The sequence below is a fragment of the Phaethon aethereus genome, assembly GCF_964289735.1.
Source record: "Phaethon aethereus genome assembly, chromosome: 3".
In the NCBI taxonomy this organism is placed as follows: domain Eukaryota; kingdom Metazoa; phylum Chordata; class Aves; order Phaethontiformes; family Phaethontidae; genus Phaethon; species Phaethon aethereus.
This window is the reverse complement of record NC_138576.1, coordinates 75,331,247-75,351,021: the sequence shown is the minus strand read 5'-3', so window position 1 is coordinate 75,351,021 and position 19,775 is coordinate 75,331,247. Positions and strand designations below refer to the sequence as shown.

At 43.9% G+C, this 19,775-nt stretch overlaps 1 protein-coding gene across 2 annotated transcripts in view; it reads left to right on the top strand.

Moving 5' to 3' along the window:
• The window catches only part of GRM1 (glutamate metabotropic receptor 1), a gene marked incomplete at its 5' end in the record, with an annotated part of 184,815 nt that extends 165,830 nt beyond the window's left edge, over positions 1-18,985 (top strand). The window contains one exon of one of the 2 annotated variants that reach the window (XM_081997276.1): positions 17,828-18,985. In XM_081997276.1, coding sequence (XP_081853402.1) covers positions 17,828-18,662 — 835 coding nt within the window. In that variant the 3' untranslated portion in view covers positions 18,663-18,985. Of the gene's footprint in view, positions 1-6,893; positions 7,715-17,827 lie in introns of those variants that run through there. The other variant, XM_081997277.1, reaches the window with a different exon arrangement.
• Between the last annotated feature and the right edge of the window lie 790 nt (positions 18,986-19,775).

Genomic DNA, 19,775 nt, shown 5'->3' with positions numbered 1-19,775 from the left:
ACATTATTTTTGTAGAACACAGAAGAAGATGCAGAGACTGGTGCTGGATATGATATGTGGCAAAGCAGAGCCTAACTCCTGGTGTACTCAGTCCAAAATCTGGATGTAGCCTTTGCTAAATGCCTGTCCCACAGATGTTTGTAATGGAGCAACTTTCTTTCTTCTCTTTATTTTTGTATATGGTGATTTAAGTGTTTGTAAAAGGAAGATTAAGGAATTTCAAAATCTCTATCGTTGCTTCCTGCTTGACACTGATTTTTTTTTAAGCTAGTATGGTTTGATGCTTTTCTCACCTGTTTTCTGATACTGTTTTCCACCTGCCCCAAATGCACTGAGACCCATTCACACCTAGCAGAGATCTATCCACACTCCCCTCTGTTCTCCCAGCTCTTAGCTTTGTGCCCAAGGACTCTGAATGGGCAAAATCAGCATTGCCAGATCTTTGGAGTTTCCAGACCCAGGTCTGGAAGTCTGCAGAACAGACTACAGCAGATTTAATGTCCACTCAGAAGACATCCACTGTCAAAGAGTCACTAATAATTATGGCCATCAACAGAAGTAATGTTCTCTGCTATGCCAAAGGACTCTAAGAAACCACTTTAAGTGTGGGTGGAAAAGGAAAGTATATTGTATCAATAGAACATCTGCCTTCACATTAAAGTTGTTAAAGACTATTTAATTTTGAAATAAGAAGTCATCTTACTCTTCAGAGCATTCAGCCTCCCACACGTGACAAGCATAGGTTAAAAGGCATTATCACTGTAAACAGCAGACAATTGTGCAGGCTAGAAGTAACCACACAATTTGTCACTTTAAATCCCACTTGAAAACTAAAAGCTCCAGGTTTCTTATTACTGCCTTATAAACAGCTTACCATTTCTAGAAAACTACTTCAGTTATCTCTTCTTAAGTTGTTTCCCCTTCGCTGCTCTGTGGTTCTTCTTTTGTGGCATACAGGATGTGGTTTTCTTGCACCCTGTAAAATTAACCTTACAGAGAGAAAAAAAAGAAAAAAAAAAGTGAATTATTGTCTGCTGGATTGTCCTTGAGCCAGATCTTCTCACCAGAGAAGGTGTCCCTGCTGCCCCTGGTTTGGGGAGCAGGGGTGAAAGTTTTCCCTTTCAGCAGCAAACCACTAGATTAGCTCAGCTGTGTTGCAGCACCACAGCCAGAGATGTCAAAGCTGATCTTAAAGTCTAGCAAAACAAGTGCCCTCTGATCTGATTCTAGCAGCTCCTCACTAGCAGATGGTTTGCTGGTGTTTGCAGTTTCAGTCTGATCCGTCCCAGGTACCCCCAGAGAATCACAGGCTTGGTTTAAATGTCCATCTGCAAGTCACCTTCCAGATAGTATATACTCCTTCTCTTTACCAGTACTATTAATCTTTCCTCACACTTAGTGTGTTACAGTGTCTGCTCTTGTTGCTCTCTTACTTAAAGCTCTTGCTAGTCTTCCCCTCTACTTCCATTGGAAAATGTTTTTTTTTATGTTCTCTTCTGGCCATTTCTTTTCATGGCACAAGCTAGATCATTTCAGGTGGTTCAGTTCAGGCTGTTCCTGCTGGCTTGCAAGCCTTGCATCCCCAGATCAAGGATTGTCCAGAAATTGGCACTGACTTACTCCGTGTTACTCATTTTTTTTGCATCCCAAAGCCCCAAACAAGGCAACTAAACAGACAGCCAGCAGCAAAATACCCAAAACCAACCAACCAAAAAAAAAAAGCAAATCCTAGAGTCTGTCTAAGCCCCCACAGAGGGATTATCTACCTCGAGCAGACTGACAAGGGGCTACACTTGAAAGCATGGCCACAGCAACATGGACAACGGCAAAAAATGCCCAGCGAGCAGATTAGGCGCGTGGGTGGCGTTAGCCCCGCCGAGCCGCGGGCTGCGACGGCCGGGCCAGCCGGCGCCCACCCGGCTGCCGCCAGCTCTCCTGCCCCGGGTGGCAGGGTAGCCCCCGGGCGCAGGGGCTGCAGCCGGAGCTGGCGGCGGGGGCTCGCCCGCGTGTGCAGTGGGAGCTTGTGGACGTGGGATGCAAAGCGCAGCCCCAGGGATCTCTGTACTTGCCGCTCTGTGAGCAGACCTTTCTCCTTTACCTTCTCATATCCTCTGAAACCCAATTTGTACGTGTTTCTTAATACTTAGGGTTATATAAGTTATCTCCAAAATCTCTCCTGCCACCATCCTGGACAGCCAAGAGATTTGCCTGAGGCTACTTTGGGCTATCATAGCCTGTAAATCCAGAAATGCTTTAAGCTGCCCTAAGCCAGAAATGACACCCAAAGCCTTCCTTTACCTTGTGCTGTCCCTTCGCTTCTACAGGGACAAGAGCCTCAACGGCCATGCTGTGAACTGGAGTGGGGAACTGATTTTTTTTTTTTTCTTTCTTTTCTTTTTCTGGCTTAGCTGCGACCCAGATTAATTGTCCTTGTCATTCCCTGCCAGTTAATTAAGCAATTGCACCAAGGGCTGTGCTAGCACGGAGGGGCGGCTGGAGCAGCGGGAGGGAGCAGCCGGTGAGGGCCGGAGCGCTCCCCTGGGCACACAGCTGGCTCCTGCTGGCCCGGGGCGACCTGAAGTGTAGCCTTAGCTCTGTCTCTGCCATGCACCTTGGTGCTGGGTCTTTCGGGGCATCCTACTGGGACTATGTTCTCCTTGATGACTGTGACCCTTCTGTCCTCTTCGGCAGATGTTCACACCTCGACAGAGAGGGTGTGTTGTGAAATCCCTCCTGCTCCTCGGTCCTCCATGGGTGATAATTATCTGTATGTCTCACACTGCCTGGCAAAGGTGAATGACCCTATAACTCCCTCCTACTTGCAGTGCTCTTTTCTCTACAGCTCTTAATGATTTCTTTCTCTCCAAAAACTGCCACTGCACCACTGACTAGCATAATTAAGTTAAAACTCAGAGCAATTATTTCCAGCTATCACTTAGCTTGGAATTCAGGGCTTGTGTTTTAAAAAATGAATTTGTACTGAAAACCTGTCCATCTTCCCAACTTCATCTATTGTGTTAATGATATATATTACAGAAATCTTCATTCAGATGCTGGCTCATACAAAATATATTGAAAATTCAGCTCCTCATCCTACAGGAAAAGGACATGGCCTTACTTCTTTTTATGGATATCTTTTGATCCAGCCATGACAACCATACATAAAGCCAGACTTTACAAGGACACAAACATCAGGAGATGAACATGCTTCTGCCTAGAAAGATGCTCAATTTAGAGAGGCAAGAGGACTTGGGATGAATGTTTACTTGAGCACTTCAGTGATATGGTCCTACATACAAAGTGTGCTTAACTCTCCAGTCACCCCACAGACTGCTAGAGGGTTGAGGAGGTGAAAAGCAGGCTAGAAAGTTTGTGGTGTTGCTGACCTGTCCCTTGAGAGAGCAGAGGGCAGTCAGTCTGAATGCTGGAGCAGGAGCTACTCTAGGGTGTGATGGCAGCGTGCCACAGGGCACATGGCAGAAGGCTTCTCCTTTCCTATATTAAAGCTAGGGTTTATATGTAAGTTATTAAAAAACAGGGAATGATTCAGGGCTATTGCTGTAAGAATCATCATGACGCCATCACCGCTTCTCTTGAATTTCCTCCCCACCTTGCTTTCTTCCTAGTGTTATTGATGGTCAGTTGCTTCAGATTAGATTGTATAAAATCTAGGGCTGTGCGTTTCTATCTGTTTTTTACTGTGCGGAGTGTGAAAGCTTTTCTTGCAGCTCGGACAACGTCTAGTGTGAAGGATCTCTGACTGTGGCTTCGGATGATAGGTAACACAGTGTCCTGTGCTGCAGTTATCTTGGACACCAGACAGATTCATTCAATTTGTGTCTGTCTGGGGAGTCTGGTTGAGCAGAGAGAGTAATTCCAGAGCAGAAGGTGAATGTTTCTTGTTTCGTAGCTGTTCAGATATAAAACATTACAGATAGCAATTTACACTTTGCTACAATCCTGACACAGCTGTTTGCCTCGTGGGATGATTCATTTACACTTAAGAGGAAAAATAGTGGCAAGAGTGACTCTTCCCTCAGATCCTTTATATTCCTCACTGCAGATTTCAACAGGCCTTTTACCTACCCTGTTCTGAATGACTGGCTAGAAGCATTTTTCTGCTTCAAAGAACATAAAGTAAAGCAATTAATCCATTTCTTTCAGGAACCCTCTGCACTGCCACCCTGCTTCCTCTGCCAGACTCCCTGTTACTGCACCCAGGGGCTCGTTAGAAAGCAGTTCAGACACTTTCATGATGGTATGCCAACTCCTTGTTCAAATGCACAGAAGATCCATCCTGCCTCTGGGCTCAGGATACAAATAACCACTCAGCAGGAATTACCCTTGAGAAGACTGCCCCCAAAATGACCCATTAATCCTCAGCCTGTAAAGACGGGCAGGCTACCTAATGTTTTGGTAGCCAGGGAAATGTATATAAAGTGCCATCGCTGCCTGCAAGGCTGGGAGGAAGAAGAGGGGATACATTGTTATAATTAAAAATAGAAAAAAAAAGAGGTACAGAGATCTGGGTACCAATTCCGTATCAGGGCTCTGCAGTATTAGCACACGCTACTAGAAAGACAACGCAAGCCTACAAGGATGCTTCAAATTGAATGCTTCAAATGCATTTATTATTTATGCAGTTGACAATTGCAAAATAATTCACTGAAGTATATTCAACACATGCACTACATTTCCCATAGCACTATAAATCCAAATTTCAGTATAAACCTAAATCCAGATTCTAGTGAAGCATGAACCTTGAGATTTAGAGCTGATTTCTGTAGTGGATATGCTGCATATCACTATATGGGGATCCCCCTTGACCTTGACCAAAAGGCAGACCACTGCTTTGATGGAGCTTGGCAGCATTTTAACAACAGCCTCCCTCAGAACGCCAGCCTGGTGAGGCATTTGAGTGTTGCATACTCTATTACATGTAATATCTATGTTTGATTTTGGCTGAGGAGCACAACTGCAGTCACAGTAAGAAAAGGGTTCACTGTATATTGAACACATTAGGAAGCATTTTGGACTGTCTGAGGAAGCAGGCTTCTTTCTTCCTTTCACAGAGGACAATTTCATACCAAGACCTACTGACGCCCAAAGCTTGGAGAGCAAAATGCTCCGAACTCACTCAGGGGATATATCTGAATAAGAAGAAATACAGGGCGGGGAAAAAGGGATGCAACTAAGTAAGCCAGAAGTGATAGCAAGCTGCAGTAGTTGAAGGATGATAGCTGGTAAAGCCTGTTGACTCAGAAAGACCCAGGTCCCAAGCAGTGCTCTGAAACAAAAGCTTTCCGCCTTTTCCAGGGTCCCTGAGCATGGCTCTCCATGGCTGTGTGCCCTCTATTGTGCATACAGCACTGCGTGTGTGTGAGACACGGTTAGAACTGGATTTTTCTCTCAGATGATCAACTGCCTGTTGCTACTTGTTTTGTAAAATTAGCTCCTGTGACTGAACAAACTACTAATTTCCAACTTCTAACAAAGCAAGCACAGAAAGTAGAAAGCTCTTGTTCTGTCAATAGATGAAGAAAACTGGAGGTCTGTAGAAATGTTGGCTATTCTGTTTAATCAGATGCTTAATAATATCTGTAACATTAATAGGGTGTAGGAGAGAGCATGGTAGCTAAGTTCCTAATTATGATCACCTTTAAATTGTCAAATCTCAGAGATCTTATTACTCCTGGTAAGGAATTTAATTACTCTAGAGAGTAGGTTTTACGAAAATTGCTCAGCAGTATGTCTTATTTGTGTTTTATTCATAATAGTTCAGAAGTCATCTCAAGGCATCTACCTCTCCAAAATGGGTATGCATGTGTTCTGTGTACATCATGCTGTGCTCCCGTGCTTTAGTATGTGGTGAGAAGAATGGCTTGTTTGGCTCGTGGGCAGCTGTACTGAGTATGTAGCACATGCACATACCGTCCATAAATCTGTTGTTTTGAGGTAAACAGAAGTCTGGCAAGCATGCACTATGATTGTTTGTTTCATGGGGAGAAATGCTGGATTTTTATTTGCATTTTATTTGCAATACAATGACAACTTTTTTTTTGCAGAAATTCATTGATACATTCTATGTGCAAAAATACCTGAGATTTTTGTTAAAGCACGCGCGTGTGTGTATACATTTTTATTTATACTGGGGAAGACAAATGAGAGTTTGCATCCGCTTGATAGGGCAAGGGCAAGGAGAAAAATGAAGTGGAAATTTTCTTATATTAACAGCCAAAACATCAATCTGCAATCCCTTTTTGAATTACCATTGCAGATAGAGCATATAGAAGACTTCATTTTGTGTCTACCTCAATAAGGCCAACGTTTCCTTGAGAAAAAGAAGCACATACAGTGAAATCTCACATAATGAAAGCTAGTGACTATTCAGCTAGAGCTCAAAAGTAAAAGACAGGAAACATTTAGAAAAGCATATCATGGGAATAAGAACACAGGAAAAAGCAGGAGCTGAGTATATATTAAAAACTCCACCCACAAAACCTTTTGGTGATGCTTTTGTAAATAAGTTGTGAAAGGCAGATGCTCCTTTTTCATTTCACCCTGCGTTGAGAATGCCAGGGGAGAAGTCCCACTGACAGCTAAATGCACAGCAGCCCTTGCCATCTGGTATGTAAAGTGCGTCAGGGCTCAGCAGAGGAAGCAGGGACAAACACCATGAGAACCTATTTTAAATAGTACCATGCTGGAGCCAAGGAGAAAGCTGTGTGGAAGTCGAGGTGTCTGGCCCAATGAGCAAGAGGAGAAAAAATGGGAAAGCCCACAGTGACCCTTAGGTGTAGGTGAGGGACAGGCACCCTATTGAGTGGTATAGCCACCATGTGTGCACATGTGTATAACCACTCACTGGGTGTCTTTTTCTTTTCAATCTTCAGGAAGAGGCAGCCAGAGTTCTCGCCCACCAGCCAGTGTCCGTCGGCACATGTGCAGCTTTGAAAAATCCCACACTGCAGTGAATGTGTAAGAGAAGCTGCATGACAAAGAGTGGTTTTACCCCTTGCTTTCTCCTTCTCATTGATTTATCATGTCTAACAATGGGACAAATGTGGTGCATGCCATTAAAGATGGGAAATTTGCTATGTCCCCTGTTTCGCACAATGCCTTAATCTGATTGTCCAGATGTGATGAACAGGACACTGAATAATTTTTTTGCAGCTTTTACTTTTTTTATTTTTTAAAACCTTCAATTTCATTTGTAAACACCTACAACTTTGCAAATACATCTCTTTTTTTGGTACTAATTTTATCTTCTTTTTCCATTTAGCCAATATTTTTTTCTTTTTTACAGTTTTGCATGGAGATGACATTATCCTGCGTGCTTTAACACAACAGTTTAGTGGCTGTCTCACGGCAAGACACCTTTGCTGTGCACAGCTGCTGCTAACTATGCCTGTTAGTGAACTGCTGCTGCAGAGCCAGCAGAGGGAACACAGAAAACACTGGTTCGGTGGGATTCGATGAACAGGGAAATCATGAGCAGGCACATGTAAATAAAACCAGCAGAATCTGTCTTAGGAACAAACAGTCGCCCTAAAGTTTCCTTAAACAATAGCAGAGTAATTTTTCCTGTTATAGTTTCAAAAAATGCTCAGATTCTGCACATTCTCCATTCAGTGAACGATAGCAAAGTTCAGCTCTTCAGAAACGAGAAGTGCAAATACAGCCCTCTCTGAGCAAACACAAACCCGCTGGAGAAAACATGCTAGCTGTTGCAGAAACAGCAAGGCTTCGCCTCATTGCTTCCAGGACAGATTTATGCTCGTTTCCATCTGATAAACTGCAGATGTGAAACAGTCCTGCTCCCTGCCCCAGGGAAGGTTGTGCAGTGACGAGGTGGAAAGCTGCCTCTGATCCACTGACACAGCGTCTCGAGCAGCGCTGTCTCGAGCACGGCCAGAGATGCTGCTCAGCTCCTCTAACCGGCGACAAAGCATTATGTATGCCCCTGGCAGCCCGTGCTGTTTGTGGACAGGTAGCAATGATAATTCAATCAAGTCTGCCCCTCTGATTTGCAGAGCAGAAGGAATATGTACGATGCATCATATATTTGGAGCAGTAGTGATGGTTGTACAGGGCCTGTGCGGCAACCAGATGTGCCATCCTGAAAGGCAAACTTTACAAAGCCAGTGCAAGGAGCAGTACAAACATTTTGTTTTTAGCTTCCAGTCCGACAACAATACGCCCTTCTTTTCTGATCTGGAACAAGTGCTGCAGATTCCCAGGGCACAGATCGCCAATTGTCTGGAAAGACTGATGATGAAATGGGATTCCATCACAGGCCTACAATTAGGAGGCAAAGAAATGCAACAACAGATTATAGTCAAAAAGCACAGGCACACGCTGTAAAACTCCTGAGCACAGGGAAGGCTGAACCTACTGCTTTTTGCGTGACAACGCTTGGGATTTTTTTTTCAGTTTGGAAAAAAAAAAATCCTCATCCACATGAGCTCCCGAGAAATACCTCTGGTAGCACTCCAACCAGTCGATGGGACTTCAAATGTTTGTGGCTGCTGCGCAGATAACAAAGACTTTAAAAATCAGAGGAGTTTTTCAGACCTGCTGAGCATGAAGCTCACTGTTCTGGCCTCTCTCCCCATCCCTGCCTCTCAGGCTTCCCTCTCCCTCCAGCCAGGGCTGATGCTTTCAGAGGCCTGGCAGTGCTGCGCTGCGGCCAGGGGAAGGGCACGTCCTCCATCAGCGACGGACTGCCTGAGCTCCCTGTGGCCACGCAGCCCAGGCTGAGCAGTGCGTCCGTCGTATCACCAGATGCCCATCACCACCGCCTGGCCTTGTGCCCGAGTCTCGGTCACCAGAACTGCAGCAGCTCGCGAGTCTGGATTCTCCTGAGGAAGCCCTGCTTTGCTACCCCGAGATGCTAGAAATCACCACGGGTGCTGTGGTTTCCTTCGCCTTCCAGTTACAAGCAAATAGATGGAGGGACTTGAAACTCTCTTGTGTTTTGATATACGCAATGCTTAGCACCCGTGACTGGGCTAATGTTGATCTCCATTCTCCACATGGTCCTGGAGATGGCCAGAAATGCAGACTCATGAAAAAATAGAATAATAAAAATTTATTATCATAGTGAAAAAGCTCAGAAACATCAGCTCTGAGTTTCAGGGCTCTTCTCTCCTGAAGCTGCGCAGTTGTTTCCATGGAAACTTCCAGATCCACCCAGAAAACCCACAGGCTTTACCAGCTGCTTTATCTACTGCAGCACCTTAGGGAGAGCTGCGTCTTCCAAACGAGGGGCCTCATGACTAAGCTTCCTGTGGCAACTGGGTTCAGTTTGCACTCCAAATGCTGGCATGTTAAGGCGAGTCTGATGACTCTTCGAGCACTGTTTAAACTGTTGGGAGTTTATTTAATTCTCAAGTATACCAGACAATCTGACAAGCTATAGTGGGAGGAAGACCTCATTGACTGCTACCTCTGCACTCTTTTTGGCAGCAGATATCCAAAGCAACAGGCTTTTACCAGTTCTTTCTGAGTTTATTCCTCCTCTGATACAGCTATTGACTAGGAAATATTCTGGATTTTCAGTAGAATTTTTCCCTTTCATAATTCATCTAGGGCTCTCAGTTGTGCGTCTAGATGCTCTGTGGAATACCTTCCAGCCCCAGGGTTAATGCCTTTCAGATGTTTGAAATCCATTCCTGAGTTGTGCATCAAACTGAATACATTCAGCTATTTTAGCTTTCTCTCACACACTCTCTCCTCTGTCCTCGATGGTATTTTGTTGCTGTTCTGCATACAGCTTCCAGTTTGTCAATATATTTCTGGTAACAAACATGGTGCCCCAAATCATTTTCCATCAGAAACACAGGGGATTACAGAAAGCAAGGACAAACCTCCAACTGTCTTAATTACTATTAAACTGCATTCATATGGAAGACCGCCTAACCTCTGTACCATGGTGTGGTGCTTTTGAGTGGGGAACACAGGATTCACGGGCTATTTTTTGTGGCTTTATTATATTCTTATATTCAAAATTTGTAACTTAGTGTTTCTTATTCAACAGCAGCTCTAGATCTTTTTCCATAGTATTTCTTTTGATGTGATGTTTTTTGAAGGTTGTTGATCTTCACAGCCTTCCAGTCCTACAGATTATTTTGTCTTTGCTGCACCCACCTACACTTTTCCAAAATTATTTTCATTCTATCATTTTCTTCCCTTGTCCCTAAGCTTTCAAGGTCCCTTTGCACAACACATTGTAATTTTCAGGTTTCAGGTTCTATTAGCCATGCTCCTTTTCAAGCCAGCCTGAATAAAAGCTTCACTTCAGGTATTTTCATATATTTCTTCAAATGTGCGGCATGAGACACTGCTTCAGATAACAAATGTGCTTCTCCATTCATATCAGAAGATCTACAATGATTTACACCACGCTTTTTCCGTGCACTAACTTTAAAATACGTAAAAATAATTACAAGCGTGATCCAGTAGGATGCATTAATTCTGAATATTTGGTGGGGCTTACTTATTAATGACAACAAAATAAACAGATACAAAATTTTTTCACTAGTAAGAGAACTTTTTAATTTCACTTTGATTTGCAGGTTTTTTATCTTCATTTCTTGAACACTGGAAGAATTTGCCTACTATTTGTGACAAACTGTTTATTACATTGAACTTTGTGTTATCTATTAGAATAAGTTATTTTCTCCAAACAACACATTGGTAGCTATTTGATTTTTTTTTCAAAAAACTTAATGAAGAGTTTGCGAGCTGCAACACTGCTTTGCACTCATGAGGACAGTTTCATAATGTCAAAGGCGACATATCACAAGCAGTTTGCAAACTCTGCAAATATATTTCTCCAAATTATTTGTAGTAAGTTAGTTTTAATCATTTTGTTATTACAAAACTACTGGTGAATCAAAAGTTTCTTCACTAATAATAAGGTGACTGAAATGTGACATAGCTTCTATATTTCAGATGAGACTAAAAATTAGTATCAGTAACTATAACTAGTAGTCAGCCCTTTATACACATAATCAGTGTAATATTCTCATACCTTTGTTGAGCTAGGTAAGTAAGATCTGTGATACATACTGAGGTTGTAGGACTTCAACCACATTGAAGCACTGCAGTGAGCATCTATCTCTGCCCCCAAATTTACAGTTGCATAACAGTGCCTAAGTACATATATGTAATTGTTAAGTCCCAAAGTGAATAAATCTATTTCTTTAGAGGTATTTGGCTATATCTCAGCTGCTGGATTTGGGAGTACTTCTCTGCCCCTGGGACCAGATATGAGCCTAGCAGCAATCCAGTTCCATGGTAGCGCGTGCGCAAAGCGTGTGACCCCGCTCCCGGCTCCTGCTTTCCCGGTCTGTGTGACCAGGGCATAGAGAGGGGGGTGGAGTGGGGTGTGGCACCCTCTGATCCTGCCCCGAGCGTCTGACCCCAACCTTGGGATCCTGTGGATGGAAACCAGGATCACATCACAGGGTACTCAGGCTAGACATAGCTACTGCATCCATGTTACAGACTGTATAATACTAACATTACAATTTAAAAAAGAAAAAAAATCAGCAAAAAATGAGTTATCAATACGGTTGATGTACATTAGAAAGCCCCTGTGTAGCTCAGATCAAAGTAATATTTAACTTTTGCAGCAGAGTAACTAATGAACAAAATAACTAGGTTAGATTTAGTTGATGTAAGCTAGGGGCAAGGCTGAGGTTTGGAAAGGCAGCTCTGAGCTTGTGCTCACTCACAACCCCAAGTCTCATCAGGTTCCCTGTGAGACAGCATGACAGCACCATGTTTTCCTGTATTTCGTGTAGCAGTTTCCATCATATATTTAAAGCAGCACTCTATTTTACATAGAACATTGTGTCTCATACCCAAGGCAATTTTGTCCTGAAAAAAGAGGGAAGGGAGTGACAAGGAAAAGTTAGTTCAGTCATTTAAATTTCCTGAAACACCAGTGGGAGTTTAAACTTTGCTCTAATTATATGGCACCACAGAAAGCACGGGAGTCACATTGTGAGAACTGTTGTAAGGTCCTCTTACCACTGAAACAGAGATTACAGTGTAAGTGGACTAAGGCTGAAATTGGTTTGTGATTCTTTTTCTCTTTTAGGTGATAATAACTGATGCTTATCAGACAAAAAAAAAAGAGCATACACCAGATTGGGACAGTGGTTCATGATGGCTCCCTCATTCCTGCGTGAGCCACAGAGAGGTTAAACCTGTGTTAGTAAAAAAGATGAGTCCCTAGAAGCAATACTCCAAAAATTAGGCTTGCAGGAACATGCTAACCAGCGTGGCCTGCTCTGCTAACGCGTGGCAGGGCTGACTGCTGAAGCTCTGACGAAAGGGTCCTGTTTAGCACAGGGAGATATCACTAACTTGCATTAAAGCCATTTCACTCCCTTAATCAAATTTCATGCCCCAGTGGCCTTACTGAAGTGGGGGCTATAATGGAAGAGACCTTGGGGATACCAGCTAAGCACCTGCAATATGCTGCAGTGCACATATGAGCCTTAAATTTTAGGCTTGTTAGCTTGGGTCCCAGGAACAGAAAGGCCGCAGCGGGACAGAGCTTTGCTCAGGCTTGTTACTGCTTCTCACATGACTGCAGGGCTGGAGAAAGCTTGTGGATGGCTAACTGCCTTTCTGCGAGCAGGGCAGAAATTCCTCTGCTGGCTTCCCTTGGAGGGCATCCATCAGCAACTGCTCTTTGGGCTGAGGAAGTCTTTGTGCAATGCACAGCTTTTGGATGGGGCCTTTCCTTTGCTCGGTTTCCTCACTGTCTCCGAAGGCTGGCCATCTCTGTGCAGGGACAGCTGTGCATGTGCTGCTTTCTGGAGCACAGTTGTCAGGCGGCCAGTAACTGTGCCCCGCTCCGTGAAGGTGGGAGCATCATTTGTTGACCAGACAGTACCCGACACTGACCTCTGGTTGCTAAGATAGTTCAGGGTTTGGTTTGGACCTGATTTTTGCTGACAAAGTTGATAGGCCTTTCTCAGGTTGCATTTAATGTTAATTCCTAAGATTTTAGCTTCATAAAAGGGACTGCTAGGTTATCTCAATGCTTCCTACTGGCTGTGGCATTTTAGTTATTATAGTGACTACAAGGCGGTAGGTCTGGCCAAAGCATCAGTCTGACAATGAAAGAAAGGGAACATATATCTCTTCTCCTATAACCTCTTCCACTGGTTAATTGCCATTGCTGCTTTTTAAAAAAAACAGCCTTACACCATAAATCTGTGCTATGAATCTTCTCTAACACCACCAGACCTGGCCCAAAGGACTATCCATCATCTCAGAAAGCTTATGATGCTCCCTCAAGCTCATGGCCACTTGGAGAAGATAACAAACCACACCTTTGGCATCCTAAAGGGATGAAACAGGGGATGAACTCTAACAGCTCAAGGCATGTCCTTTCCTTTTTAACTGGAAGGGGTCTTTCTCAAGCACTTTCCTGACTGCATCTCCAGCTCTATCACTCCAGCAGTGACAAGCACTACGTCAGATGAGGAGCCATTTCCCAACATGACAATTCCTCAAGTTAACCTCATCAGAGCACATATCACTCTGTTTAACCATTTCATGTGGTATCAGTTAGGTATTGTTCTGCATAAAATGTTCAAGGCAAAAAAGACAAAGGTTCAGGCATACATGACTAAAAGTTCATCTAATTCTCTACGCTCTGGGTCTCAGGCTATAGTTTCGCTGGTGAGAGGATCAGAGTTACACAGACTAGATTACCTTAGACCAATGTGGCAATCATCTTCCACCTCAGGAGCATTCAGCTCCTAAGATGTAAAGAAACCTTTGCTATCCAATGTCTAAAGACATCTTCAGGACCTTGCAGTGTGGGGAGGAACCACCTGTTGTGGGGTGCTCAGACTTGACATTGCTCCAAGGAAGACAACAATGTCAGATCCCTCAGGCGCTGGCAGGAGCAGGACTCTGTTCTTGGCCTGTGACTGGATTGGGTCGAGGCAGTCCTAGTCACAAGCAGGAGCAGGATTTTAGGCACCTGGAGATACTTAACAATGAACAGTGAGCCATCTAACAAGCTGTAGCCATGTCTTACAGTTGGGCAGGGATATTTTGGACCACAGTCTCAGATTTGGGTACATTACTTCTTTTAAAGACTTTCTGCAAGTAACTATTAAGTTCTGAAGTTGTTTTCCAGCTTTTTTAGCGTCTATAATTAGCAGCTGAAAATATCTGAAAATGACTGCCCCAGAGTCATGCAGAGAGGATGTTGTAGAGATCAATGCATGTATTAAAAAAAAACCCCACACTTTGAATTACCAAACAGTGACAGATCTGCTCATGGAACTAATAAAAATTCACACAAGAAATATACTTATGTCTATTCCCCCAAAGTACAAAATCCCTGGACAAAGCTGCGGTGAAAATTGAGAAACAGCAGCTAAATTCAGTGTATGTCCTTGCCTATAAAACAAAAGCAAGCCCATCTTATGTGTTGACAGGATATCCAAGAACCTGCCTGAACATTTAGGCTAGAGGCAAGGATTTGAAGAAATAGTACTTGGAGTACTGGGTACCCAGTACACTGGGTATACACAACTACAAACCTTAAGATCCCTTGAGACTCCAAGGAGTTCATTTCTAGGCAGTAAGTGTGAAGCCTAGATTTTCATATGGAATGTTGTATAAAGGAGAGAGGAAGTTAGGAAAGGCAAATAAATACATGATGGACACAAAATGGGTAACTGTCCTATTGATACAAGCAAGAAAACACCAGTTAGTCCCACCTCGTCACTGTGTAATTGAACATCATGTTTTCAATACCCCAACTGTGACCTGACTTGGTGCCCTCTCCTGCCTTTTTGTGGAAAAATCATCCCTTCTACTGTTATACCAGGCAAATTATTTTGATCTTCACCTTCTCCAACAGATGCTTCCTTCAAAAAAGAAGGTAACAATCACTTAATGAACAGTGACCATGCATCCCACATGCAGTCAGGGTTGTCATCATCACTTTGCACAAGTGAGTTGACTCCTATCTCACCAAGACCCAGTTCAGGTCTGAGCTTTTCCAGCACCATCTTAGTTTTTTGTCTATTGACATTCAAGATGGCTGGTCTTTGTTCCAGGATAACAACCGTTTTTCTAGCATGTTAGTTGTTAATTCTGTCTGAATGTGTCAATCTCAGCGTGACTCCCTACCAGCTGTCCAGCAAGACAGAGCCCAGGTATTTCTATGACAGTCTTGTGACTCCATCTCAAACATGACTCCTTAACAGGCTAACAGTGCACGGACACAGCAAGGAGACCAAGTTGAGGGAAAGAGCTGGAATGAGAGACTGAGGAGAACAGTAACAAAAAAGAGAGATTTCCTGGTGGAAGTCACCAGATTGACTCCATGGAGAGCCACTGTGGCTCTAAAGCTTCTTGTCACAAGGCCATCAGAGTCATAAGCAGTATGGCCTGGCAAGCAGAGGCAAGGTGCTACGGCAGCACCAGCTTTCCCTGTAGAGCAAGCTGGTAACAGACAAATCCTGATTAAGCAGTTAGTTCATGTTTGGGTATTGCAGTCCCAGCAAGTTTGATTTAAGTACGGCTATTGACTTGGGCTCGATTAAGTACATTATGGAGGGTGCTACAGAAGAAAGAAGTCAAAAGAGCAGAATATGAGAGTGAGGGGGAGGAATAGGAGGAAGATCTGAAGACACAGGTAGTGAGTTCCTTAAAATAGCAATACTTGCCTTTGATTTAAAATACAAAATCTTGGGAACAGAATGAGATAGAGACTAAACAGATGGTGTGAGGAGAGATTCAAAAGTGAGATGATGCACCAGAGCTAGAAATGAAGAAGTAAATGATGCAGAAGTGGACTTAGAATAAGAGACAGCGGGTAATCATAGGGTTTTTTTTTCAGAAAAGCCCTCTGCAGTATTTGTAAGTTATAGCATCATCAAAATATAATATGAGAGCACCTGACATTTTCCTCTCTACAAGAAGAGACTTGTTTTGAAGTCAAAGCAGACAAAATGTGTTTCTGTGTGAAGAGTTTGTAGATCTCGGTATGTTAAAATACTACTTGAAAAACCTTTCATGTCCAACAGTTACATTCATTTACTTATCCCTATAGCACTTAAAGTCGTACCACAGCTCATTTTGATCAAAACGGGAATGCTTCTAAACCTTCATTCTTATCTTTTCATTGATCACTATAATATAGAAGTTTCATTCTTCAGCTGGGAACTTGGCTTTTTTTCCCTCTAGGTTAAAGCTCTAAATCCAAACAGCTCCAGGCCCTACCATCTACATGCTTTGGGGAGTTACAAATTTTTTAGATTGGCCCGTTCCCGTGAGCTAATTCCCACAGAGGTGGTGAGTCACAGGTTCAGTGTTTGGAGTCTGGAATTGGAGATGAACTTCCTGGCTTGGATCCATCTCAACTTCTTTTTTTCTTCAGAAATATTTACTGCTCGTCAGAAAAGTGCCACATTGTCATTTACATTTCCTTTCCATTTTGCCAGATTTAGATTGTCTGTGTTGTACCAGTTTCTTCCAGCTATCACAAAGTCAATCGATTTTTTTTTTTAAATAAAATTCAGCTGGTAATTATTTACTCCCTGAAAAAAGAGAAGCACAGGAGCCTGAGCTAGGAAAAGCAAAATACTCAGAACAATATTGCAGGCTGTTTGTAAGGGAAGCAATCTCCCCTGGTGTGTGCAGTAGCAGGAGACAACGCTGCTGTGCCAGCCTCCCACCCAGATTGCCTCCCACCTGCATCGCAATCACAGGGTCTGAAATGTAATCCTTTGTTTACTTCTGCCCCCTAAGGGATGAAACCCTGAGATAAGGCTGCTTCGCATAAATCATCTCAGAATTTGTCTGCGGTCTCTCGTTTCCACCCAGGTGATGTATATAATAACTTGTAAATGATCTCTACTGCCTGACCTGCAATTAAACAATTGCTTGGTCCTTTTAAGCACCGCTCAGCTCCCTGTACCACCAGCTGCTAATGAGATACTGCTCACCTTTGAGTGCTTCTCCCTGCAAAGGTACAGGGAAATGCAAAAAACCCACTGCAGGGTTTTCTCAGGGACAGGCCTGACCCTCAGGTCCTCACTCAGCCAAACAGCCCAGCGTTTTGATGGGATCCAGCCCTCGTGCAGAGTCAGAGGGTTCGACCCGCCATGATCGTGTTGCTGCTTGTTCCTCCACCCACACAACCCAGCTGTTTTCAATCCCAGCATTTTATCCTGGTTTGTAAATCATAGTCGCTTGGGAAGAAGTGTGTTTGTGTCTTACCTGATGGAGGTCCTGAGAGTCCTTCATTTCTGTAATAGCTGATCTGTTCCTAAATGCAAAGGGGGGCCAGGGAATGAAAAGGAAAGGAGGGTTAGCAACAATTCCTCTCTCTACCCAGTAGTGCCAAAGGCTAAGGCTGTGGGTTGTTTTTCTTCCAACGGTTTGGCAATGTTTCCAATAAGCTGTAAATTAGGCTGTGACTTTTTACCCCTTTTTTTTTTCTTCTCCCCTGCAAGGTGGGGTGAGCAAACCTAGATACAAAATGACATAGCTAGAGTCCTCGAAACACAGCCAGCCCTCCCGTGGGGTAGGCTTTCCAGGCTGGCAGTGGGGTGGGTAACCAGCAGGGAGGAATTGCCTTTGGATGAAAATCACAGTAATTGCTGCTGTTAAAAAAGCTGTTTGCTTCTGTAGTACTTCTGGGTGGACAAAAGAACTGGAGGGGGGAAGCTTATTAATGAGGCAAAGCAATGAGTATTTTTGTAGGCTTGTTTGTTATACTGCCTGTGTCTGCATAACGTAAATGCAAATAAACCCATCTTTATTTTATTCATAGTTCTAATGGAAAGTCTGTGTCATGGTCTGAACCAGGTGGAAGACAAGGTCCCAAGGGGGAACACATGTGGCACAGACTCTCAGTGCATGTGAAGAGCCAGGAGACAGGGTGCAATCAGACAGCGGTAATCAAACCCCTCACTAAAAGCTACCACGGCCAAAGCAAGAGCCTGACTTTTACCGACATCAGCAGTAAGACTCTGTACAATGTGGTGGAGGAAGAAGATAGAGAGCCTGTTCGCCTCAACCAGCCCGGCAGCCCCTCCATGGTGGTGCACAGGCGGGTGGCGACGACCCCCCCACTGCAGGCTACGGCAGAGGAGACCCAGCTCTTCTTGCCAGAGCAGCCCCCCAAGACCCTGCCCCTGCAGCCGCGGTCTCTCATGGACCAGCTGCAAGGAGTCGTCAACAAGTTTGCCACCGGCATCCCCGATTTCAATGCCGTCCTCCCCGCGCCCGGCTCGGGGAATGGCGTGCGGCCCCCCTACCAGCCACCGCAGCAGCCACCCCTGCTGCCTGTCCAGGTGGCTGCCTTCAGCGAGGAGACCCTGTCTCCCCCGGCTGAGGAAGCAGAGAGCGAGAAGCTGAAGCTCATTCAGGGATATGTCTTTGAGAAAAACCCAGAGGAGGAGGAGGAGGAGGAGCCAGCAACCAGCAAGCTCACCCTGGAAGACTCTCCAGCGTTGACGCCCCCGTCCCCTTTCCGGGATTCAGTGGCTTCAGGCAGCTCTGTGCCCAGCTCCCCTGTCTCGGAGTCGGTCCTCTGCACCCCCCCAGATGTGACCTATGCCTCTGTCATCCTGAGGGATTATAAGCAAAGCTCGTCCACCCTGTAGACTCTGCAAGAGACAAGACAAGAAGGACTTTAGCAGATGCCTGTTGGGAGGTCCTGGGGAGACAAGTCTCCCGGGGCTGGACGGAGAGAGAGCAGAGAACAAAGTCACATACGACAGGGCAAAAACTTCATCCTGCACTTAAATAAACCAAAAAAAGGAAAGAAAAAGAAAAAAAAAATCCATTCTGAGGGCTCAAAATTCTCTAGCTGTTAAAAATAAAAATATTGTACTTTGAGAAAATGTTAGGAAACCGTAACAAAGCACAAACCCAAGAGACAACTTCTATAGCAAAAAAATGAATAAACACACAGGAAAAAAAAGAATCACACTTAGTCACACCCTCTCTTGGCAATGCTTGAAAAGGACTCTGGGAAGTGTGACCTGGAGAAGTCATTAGCACATCTCATGACTGCTGTCTGTCTGCTACAGGAGCTGGAAGGGCGGAGTGCGGTGAGGAGGAATGAAGCTATATGAGACATATATGCATAAATTTTTTTTTCATGCTTTCTACGGGTGGCATAACTGCATAACTTGTTTTGGGGGAGAGGAGCTGAGATAATGTGAAAGCACATGGCTCTTACTGACTTTTTTCTGAACAATTTGTTCTTCATACTAGGTTGCTTTTTGGGGGATCTGGGCTTTTTTTAGCAGTGATTGTGACCAGAGCAAGAAATATGATCAAGTTAAGACTCAAGAGGTTTCTGAAGAAAGCCCTTGCTGTAGTACTTGTAATGTATGATAAAAGTATGATAATGACTTACTTAGAAAAACTGCCCTTTTGTATAAGATTGCAAACCATGTGGCTAAACTGTTACACAACATTTCCTGTAGCAGAACAATATTTATTGACTAACTTTTCATAATACAACATATTTACCATGTGATTACATCATTCCTTTGTGTTTCTTTGGAATCAAATACATTGAAAAATAGCTGTATACTTAGAGCAACAACTATTACTCTGAAAGAAAGACAATTCCATACTGGGGTTATAAAGTCAGTCTCGAAGCAAGAGCGTGAGTGTACATTTGTGTTTCTGTATGCGTGTGTACGGTATGTGTGAAGCGTAATGTCCAATAACTATCACTGGAAGATTGTCTTATATACTATGAA